The sequence below is a fragment of the Hippocampus comes genome, unplaced genomic scaffold, assembly GCF_001891065.2.
Source record: "Hippocampus comes isolate QL1 unplaced genomic scaffold, H_comes_QL1_v1.1 scaffold279, whole genome shotgun sequence".
Lineage (NCBI taxonomy): Eukaryota > Metazoa > Chordata > Actinopteri > Syngnathiformes > Syngnathidae > Hippocampus > Hippocampus comes.
In genome coordinates this window covers 8,746-17,693 of record NW_017805456.1, presented here as the reverse complement: position 1 = coordinate 17,693, position 8,948 = coordinate 8,746, and the positions used below count along the sequence as shown (strand labels likewise).

At 48.7% G+C, this 8,948-nt stretch overlaps 1 protein-coding gene across 3 annotated transcripts; it reads left to right on the top strand.

Moving 5' to 3' along the window:
* Window positions 1-1,464: 1,464 nt before the first annotated feature.
* LOC109518592 (calcium-activated potassium channel subunit alpha-1-like) lies at window positions 1,465-8,687 on the top strand. 3 transcript variants are annotated; one of them, XM_019874580.1, is made up of 11 exons: window positions 1,473-1,797; window positions 4,268-4,391; window positions 4,490-4,714; window positions 5,177-5,369; window positions 5,595-5,708; window positions 6,210-6,340; window positions 6,573-6,767; window positions 6,945-7,063; window positions 7,140-7,344; window positions 8,328-8,373; window positions 8,551-8,687. In XM_019874580.1, exons 1-11 carry the CDS (start codon window positions 1,649-1,651, stop codon window positions 8,562-8,564), a joined length of 1,515 nt encoding a protein of 504 aa, XP_019730139.1. In that variant the 5' UTR covers window positions 1,473-1,648; the 3' UTR covers window positions 8,565-8,687. The 3 variants fall into 3 exon arrangements, with proteins under 3 accessions (XP_019730137.1, XP_019730138.1, XP_019730139.1); XM_019874578.1 differs by lacking the exons at window positions 8,328-8,373; window positions 8,551-8,687 and having other exon boundaries at window positions 1,465-1,797; window positions 6,573-6,785; window positions 7,210-8,068; XM_019874579.1 differs by lacking the exons at window positions 8,328-8,373; window positions 8,551-8,687 and having other exon boundaries at window positions 1,469-1,797; window positions 7,210-8,068.
* The last annotated feature ends 261 nt before the right edge of the window (window positions 8,688-8,948 follow it).

The following is an 8,948-nucleotide window of genomic DNA, read 5'->3' as shown; positions in this document are numbered from 1 at the left end:
GTATAGTAAAGCGTTTTTAAAATTTTATCTTTTAAAGACCACGTATAGGAAGGCTTTTTCTTAAACACGACCATGTATAGTCGAGCGCTTTTTTTTAAAAGGTGATCATGTCCAGTCAGGCTTTTTAAAGTGACCATGTGTCGTCAGGCGCTTTTGAAAATATGACCGTACTTGTCAAATAATTTTAATTGTCAACGTCATACATACAGTATTTCTTTTTTTTTTTGTTCCATCGTCTTAGCAGCAGATGGTGCTCCGACATCACGGTCCACCAAACAAACGCGCTAGCATTAACGGCCACCTCGCCAGTCACATTCGTAGACCGAAGTTGGGAATCTTGCCGCTAATCCACGTTGTCAGCCGCCCCGTGTTCCTGTGGCACAACAATTGACGGGAACACCTGAAAGCATTTTTACTAATTCATGTTTGTTATAAATATGAATGGCCGACGTTGCGCTTAAGTGGTGTTTAATAGGAATGAGTCTTTTGTTAAATTATTCAAATATTAGCATTCTTGTGCCAGGAAGAATTATGCTGGTATTAATGCTTTAATGGCGAATAAGTGTCACATCATGACTTATTCAACGGCGATATTATTCACATTCAACTCTTTTTGGCTTGGGTTACACCCACCAAAATGTCAATTTAAAGATTTTCAGAAAAAAAAGCATGCTTTGTTTCTGTCAAAAGAGCAAGTAGTTTGACTACTTCAATTGTATTTACAGTAACTTTAAATTAAATAACACTATACAGTGGAAACTTGTCTTTTGTGATGGGGGGGAAAAAAACAAAAAGTCTGACTTAACTGAATTGCATGAAACCCAAAGCAATAGTCCCCATAAGAAATAATGCAAATCCCAATGAATCTGTTAATTGGCAATAGCAAGCCTCCCGGGTTAGTTTAATTTAGGGTATGAAATGTGAGCAGATGAGTGAAAACTGGAACAAAATTTTAAAAAAAAATTAGAAACTGACGAAAAAGTCATCTTAAATGGACACCTGGCGAGGCCTGCAGGGATCTCGACAGCGGAGCGGCTCCCCATGGGTGAGGGTTTTCTGTGAGCCACCAGCAGGAAAACTTACTCTGTACGCCCCGGGGTGGTGGGGGGGGTCCTGAGCCAGGCGGGCCTCGGTCCATCCCAGGGTGTTTGAAGAAGGCCGCAGGCGCAGTCAAGTAGCGACAACGCCAGTGGTGGTAAGTGCGCGCTGCGTGTCAGCATTGCCGAATAATGAGGCGGCGTGTGCAGATGTCAGCTGCGCCGCATGAAATATTCAACAAGCCGCCAACACGTGAGCGGACATTGTTGTCGGAGCATGGCTGGAACAACCGCCCCTTGACCCTCCCTCCCTTGCCCTTTTCCATTATGGTGTCACCCTCCAGCATGTTCGCTGTGTTTGATATGTGTATATTCATATATAAAACACAACATGCTGTCTGTGACAGCCAACATTGGAAGATGGGGGGGGTTTACTTACAAGTTGAATTTGGCCCGTGACCAGGCTCGGCACTCAAATCGCTATATTAAGAAGACAATTTCGCTCAGTTTTGGACCGACTCACCGTATTAAAAAAAAAAAATAAAAAAAAACTGACAAAGCGCCAAAAAAATAAAACGCGTTGGGTTATCCTGTTGCTGTTGGCAGTCTTCATGCCGTGGGGCTGCGATGTGACTTTGTGCTTCTTGATGTTCGCTGTCGTTGCAGTCGAAGATGACCAACAGTCGATACTGTCGTCGAAAAAAAAGCAGCGCAACGGAGGCATGAGGAACTCCCCCAACTCCTCGCCAAAGATCGCAAGGTAGGATGGCCGTTCAACGATGACCGCGTGTGTAAAAAAAAAAAAAGACCAATAAAATAAAAATCAAATGTAATAATTTGAAATCAATAATGGAGCAAAAAAAAAATTGCTGTCAATGTCAACATATTTAACAATTTAAAGTCACTAAAATATAATGAATGCCAAGGCTGGTTGCCGATTTTGTAAATTCAAAAATGATATCAGAGTCGTTTAAAATGCTGGAAACGGTGCATGCAGCCACACAACAAAATGAACGGAATTTCATTTGAGCTCAGAGCAGCAGAAGATGGCTTTGCCGACTGTGACCGCCCACCACTGCGGAGACGTTCACACGCTGTGGCCCGCTTTAGAAGGCAAACGCGCCAGTGGCTTTGAAGAGTGGCGCTCTGAAAGCGGCGTGGCAACTAATGATAGCAGCAGCCAGTGCCGGGACCTGTGGCCCCGGGCTATTCTTCTCTTGTCGGATCGCTCCGAGGCGCACGTCGCCGCAGCCAGAGAAGGACACGGTCCGACGCCACCTTGCTTTTATCTTGTCCCGTGTAATTACGTGGATGCTTGTGAAGCACAGATAACGCTGTTGTTTGCTCCACTTTGACGGGAATCGACTCCGGTTTTACAGTGTCGAACTGCACCGTGACCTGCACCGTTCAATACAGTTGTAGCGTTTAGTTTGCGCGCAAAAACTTACTGCTCCGGGTGTCTGGAACACATTCATGAAAAAAAAAATGGAGAAAAATAGTCGGCCTTAGAGCTGAAAAGAGAGAGCAAGCTGCGCTGCCTGCAGTCGCGTTTCCTGATGTCGCCTCGGGGCGACTCCGCCGCAACAACAAGGCCGAGTGTGTACTCAGTGAAATGTGGATCTCCAGTCAATGTGTGGCCTGCAGGCCTTGGTGAATAAATCATGGTGGCCAGATTGGCTTTGGATTTTGAAGAGCACGCCTCTGACAGTTTGCGTGACGTGCGCAAAGCAGTCGCGCAAAGAGCCGACGCAGAACGGTGTTTGTGCAAACGTTTGCGCTCCAGGGGCCGCATTTATTTTCCAATGGTCAGATGGGCCAACACATTTGCAGGTGATGGGGAAAAAAAAAGTTAAAATCGGTCGTCTCATAGCACGATTACTTAAGGCATTTTTAATGGACTAAAAAATGTGTGTCGATTCTCACGAAATGTCTCGTTTTTGTTCAAAAATGACAATTATGCTAATAGGCTAACGGAATGTGAATGTCAGTGTCCAGCCGTCGACGGCGTTCGCGCGGCCTCCTTGAAGGCTTCGCGGGACTCTTCGAATGGTTTGCGTGTCACAAAGCGTTTGCCCGGATGCCGGCTCGCGGCGGCCGCCCCGGCAGGCGCCGCCGCCTCATCCGTCATGCGCGCCGACGGCTGAGCCCAAGTGACAGCGAACCCGCGCCGCCCCATCTCGGACTCGTGATGAAATATTTAGCACGGGATGCTTTCCTGTTTATTAGGCCTCGTGTAAAAGACACAAGAGATTGGAAATGATGCGATACCAAAGTACAATACATTTAAATCCCCTCCAAAAAATTTTATACCCCCGTAGGAGGCGCTTGATGGCTCGGCTCCAGTGCAGCCCGAAGGGATGGCCTGTTTCAGCGCACATTTTCATGCATACTTAACGGCGTACTTAACGTCGCATTCTTCCAGAGAGCCCATCTGGATGGGGGGGGGGGGGTACTGGACGTATTTGAAAAAAGGAGACAGAAGGCTGCTGTCTTTGGCTTTCAAGAACATAACGTCGCCCACTTTGATGTCGCCAGTTTTTTTTTTTTTTTTGAAGTGCAAATGGAAGCGCAGCGCCCTGACAGTCGGGGCTGACATCGTTTGAACCCCTCGGCTGATAACCGCTGTCCTCTTTTTACCCCACTTGTTTCAAATATCGGCTCGGTGCTCCAGTCGACGATCCAGATTCGCGCAATGTGATGGAGAAACAAAAATCAGATCGTGTTAGCCCTCGCGCTGACCGAAAACACGTTGAAACGTATGAAAAAGACTTAAGACGTGGTAAACATCATTAAAAAAAAAATTTTTTTAAACCCACTACCTATCGTTCCTGTGCCTTTAAGAGGCGGGGCTTTGTGGGGTGGCATGTGAACGGAGCTTCAGCCTGTTTGTGTTTTTAGCATTTGAAATTTCACCTATTCTTGGATTTCATTTTGGGACTTGCGTATTCCCTCTTTAATTCTTTAGTGTGTGTGCGTGCGTGCGTGCGTGTGTGTGTGTGTGTGTGTGTGTGTGTGTGTGTGTGTGTTTGCTGTTCCACCTCTGGTCTGTTAAAGCTTTTAGGGTGCCAAGCTCGACGTCAAGAAGCCGCCGTCATTGTCCTCTCACTCATGCCAGTCGACGCCTTTTCCACCGGACGGTCGCCATTGTCGGCGGCCGGGAAATGTTTGCGTCGAGCGCGACTCCGGGACGACGGCGAACGTCTGACCAATCTGCACTCTTCCGCCCTCAGACGCGACCCGCTCCTCATCACCGTCAACGAGCAGATGGAAAGCGTGGACGACAACGTGAAGAAGTACGACTCCACGGGGATGTTCCACTGGTGCCCGTCCAAAGACATCGACAAGGTCGTCCTGGTGAGCGTGGCAAAAGTGCAAACAAAATAAATGCGATCGTGTCGAACGGCAGCCTGGCGGTAATTTTGGTCGGGCGCGCCGGCCCTTCCCTTCGTCAGACTCGAAACGAGGCGGCCATGACGGTGCTGAGCGGCCACGTGGTGGTGTGCATCTTCGGCGACGTCAAGTCGGCGGTGATCGGCCTGCGCAACTTTGTGATGCCGCTGCGGGCCAGCAACTTCCACTACCACGAGCTCAAGCACATCGTCTTCGTGGGCTCGCTGGAGTACCTCAAGCGCGAGTGGGAGACGCTGCACAATTTCCCCAAAGTCTCCATCTTGCCCGTCAGTCACCGACCGCACACTTCTTGAACGCCGACGACGTTCGATATTGAGTCGATGGCGAATCATCGTTTAGTATTGGCTCCAATTCTTTAAAAAAAACAAAATTAAAAATCCCAAATGATATGTATTTCAATTTGAAATGATTGTTTTTCTTTGACAAATTTGCGCATGTTGCATTTGAAACAACCCGAAGGCTTAACACGCCGCTTAGCCAATAAAAACGCCATAGATGGACTAATGACTAAACATGTCGGGGTGTTTGACCAAATGATTGAATTGAGTTTCAAGGGATGAAATTCAATGCATACATTTGAGTCAAGCTTCTTTTTAGGGGAAACGAATGTAAATGAACGCAGCAAATCTTCCCCAACTATTGAAATAGAAATGCGGTAACGTCGATGTACAAAGGCGGAAAAGATGGAGCTGGGCAAACGTCTTTTTTCCCCTCCCCCTGCGCATCAGGGCACGCCGCTGAGTCGAGCGGACCTGAGGGCCGTCAACATCAATCTCTGCGACATGTGCGTCATCCTGTCGGCCAATCAGAACAATATCGACGACGCGTCGCTGCAGGACAAAGAGTGCATCTTGGCGTCGCTCAACATCAAGTCCATGCTCTTTGACGACAGCATCGGCGTCTTGCAGGCCAATTCCCAAGGTGAGCGCGTTTCATCGTCGACGTGAGTCGAGAGCGCCTTAGCGTAGCGACCGAGAGGCGGCGCGGTGGAAAAAGTCACTCCACAAATTGCGACAACTGTTGGGATGGCTTGATTTCAAACTCCATAAATGATGGAGTTGAAATTCAAAAAATTCTGTCCGGCATATTTGACGGTGTGTGGATTGGATGAATAAGAATCTGCATCAATTGTGTTGGGCATCGCAGGCTTCACGCCGCCGGGTATGGAGCGCCCGTCTCCCGAGAACAGCCCCTTCCACGGAATCGTGCGGCAGACCTCGGTGACGACGGGGGCCAACATTCCCATCATAACTGAACTGGGTAGGCTGAGCACCCATGCTGTGAACACGCCAGAGTAACCCGGATTGTTCTGCAAATAAAATCCTCGAAGGTACTGTTCATCGTCTCCAGCCTGTAGTTGGATAAGGAACATCCTCACCATCCCAAATTAACAAACACGCGGGGGAAAGATGGCCACTTTGCCCCCGACAATTGGTGACCGCGACATGATTTCGGACTGAGGTTTCGGTCAACACACAGAACATCGGGCGCCCGAAAGATTGACATGGTAAGGGGACAATTATCCTCTAAATTGATCTTCTGTCTGTTGGCCGAGATCGAGGAAAGAATTGCGTCTTGAATCGATATTCTAAGATCAATTGTGGCTGGATGAACAGTGAAATGCGCAATTGTAATCTTGAAGGCGAGAGGTTGTTTCATTCTGTCAAGCTGTTCCAAGCGCTGGAATGTGACATTTAAATGTTTTTTTCCCCTCCAATAGAAAGAGAAAAAAAAACCCCATGTGTTTTGTAATGTTCATAGTTAACGATTCCAACGTTCAGTTCCTGGACCAGGACGACGACGACGACCCCGACACGGAGTTGTACCTGACCCAGCCGTTCGCCTGCGGCACCGCCTTCGCCGTCAGCGTGCTCGACTCCTTAATGAGTGCTGTAAGTTGTCCCGGCGGGACCACACTTCCTTCACTGGCTATGAGGGGAAAATGAAAAATACGCTAAGGTTGCCGTGTACGACATCATCAGCTCGCTGAACCTAAAAATGGAGGGGGGTGGGGTGGCGTTCAGCGGGACGGATGGCTCGAAATAGCCACCTTACAAATTGAGCGAAACGTATGCTGTGATCTTTATCGCGATGTGATTTGGGCTGCCTTCCTTCCCACCCGAGACGTACTTCAACGACAACATCCTGACGCTGATCCGCACGCTGGTGACGGGCGGCGCCACCCCGGAGCTGGAGGGGCTGCTGGCGGAGGAGAACGCCCTGCGCGGCGGCTACAGCACGCCGCAGACGTTGGCCAACAGGGACCGCTGTCGCGTGGCGCAGCTGGCCTTGTACGACGGGCCCTTCGCCGACCTCGGGGTGAGACGGCGACGTTTCGTACGCTCCGTAAGCCGATGCTCTTGTTCAGCGTCGGCGAGCGCTTTGAAATTCAGATTGAGTGCCAGTCGACCATTTTTTTTTTTTTTCTTCAAGGTGTGCGGTGGTTCACAAAATAAGATTTAGTCACCTAATGACACTTTGCAACGTGTTTCGTAGGATGGTGGTTGCTACGGCGACCTGTTTTGCAAAGCACTGAAAACATACAACATGCTCTGCTTCGGCATCTATCGGCTCCGTGACGCCCATCTAAACGCGCAGAGTCAGTGCATCAAACGGTGAGTCTTCCGTCCTTCATGTTTCAAAAGTGGAAGCGAGGTTGTTTTCAATCGGCGTCCCCGATGTCCTCCGAAGCTACGTCATTACGAATCCGCCCTACGCCTTCGAGCTGGTGCCCTCCGACCTCATCTTCTGCCTGATGCAGTTTGACCACAACGCCAGCCAGGCGCGGGCCAGCCTCTCGCACTCGTCCGGCAAGAAAAGCGCGTCCGCGCACTCCATCGCCACCATCAACCGAGTCAACCGCAACAAGAGCAAGGGACCCGCGGGACAAGCTCAAGTACGAAAAGGCGCATGGACATCTCCTCGCAACGAGCCGGCCTGACGAATGTTTTCCAGATCACTCGTTTGTTTTTGTTGATAATGAGGCTCATTCGATGAATAAGGTGACTTTTTCCCCACCATCAGGACTGCTAATACAAGCTAGAAAGGGGTTTGGGGGGGGGGGGGTTGAAGGTCATCTTCTGTATGTATCACAAGTCCGTATACTGAAAAATTCACCTTCTTCATGATATATTTGTATATTCGCTTCTGACAGAGTGAGCCAGACAACACTTTTCCTTCATTTCAAAGTGCAGCAAATTTGCAACAAAGCAAAACCACCACCGCGCCCGAGTTAGCCCTGGTGGTCAGTTCTTGGAGCTTTTATGAAGGTGACAGTAAGTGTAAATTTCTTCTATCCAGACGGGAATTTTATTGTGTACTTTGTTGGCATGCGTTTGCAATCGGCCCGGTGGTCGACTGGTTAGCGCGCTGGCGTCCATTCTGGCTCTGCGATTCCTGTATGAAGTTTGCATGTTCTCATATGTGACTTCCCTGAATATTACAAAAGAACGTTTCAGGAGTTGTCAGGTGTGTGCAGCCTTTTTTTTTTATATTAAAGCCGGCGTGACATCTCGACCCTGCGATCTTCCCGGCCCGCTCCATCCACAGTGGGCTTTGGAGAAATCAATTCCACGTGTACGAGAACAATAAAAGTTTTTATTTGCGTCCGTGCCCCATTTCCTGATCTGTCTTGCTGCTTTGATCCATCGCTGATGTTTATCTTGTGCTCCAAATAATGTTTGCATTGTCCCAGTCCATGATCTGATTTTCCCATTGGCAGTGGTCCGATGTGGCCCCTTTTTAGCTTTCCCTCTTTTGGCCCTATTCTCTTGTTTACATTTTGTTTTGCAGGCTGGATGGCTCGAACCGGCAAAGGAGACACACGTTGCTGACATAAAACTGTGCACGCTTACTCTTTCGACATTTCGATATTTGCAGGGGGAATCGTTTGGCAGAGGAGGCACTTTAAAGAAGCAGAACAGGGGTGAGTGAGGGAAAAAAAAAATGTCGAGTGTCATGTTTGTCCTCGCCGGCGCTCTATCACGAACTCACTGGGTGTGCACTGACGAACACTGACTGCATGATGGGGATTTTGGACTGAGGCCATCATTTTCAGCTCCTCATCAATGTGCCAACCCCGCTGACCTCAGTTCTCCAGCAGGCCTCGGCAGATGACAGCTGGCACACAAATTTCGGATGGGTTTTTAGAAGTCGCTGAAGAGTCATCACCCCTGATGCTCAGCTGCAAGCTTGTTGGAGGCGACGGGAATGAATAGCGGCAGCTGTGAAGTATTTTCAGATATTTTTTTTGGAGGGGCGGCAACGTGTAAACCATTTATTTTGATGTTTTTGCACTTGAATAAAAATGTGAAGTGACTTCAAGTGGTCTACCTTTAGCATTGGGGAGGAAGTACATGTACACATGCATTTTTTTTGTTTGTTTTTTTGGCAGTGCGAATTAGCAATTTAGGACAGGAAACACCAGAGAAGCAGAGCAGTATGAAGACTCGACCTGGACTAAAGCAGTCTGTGGGTGTTGTCAGGTGGAAGAGGATCCTG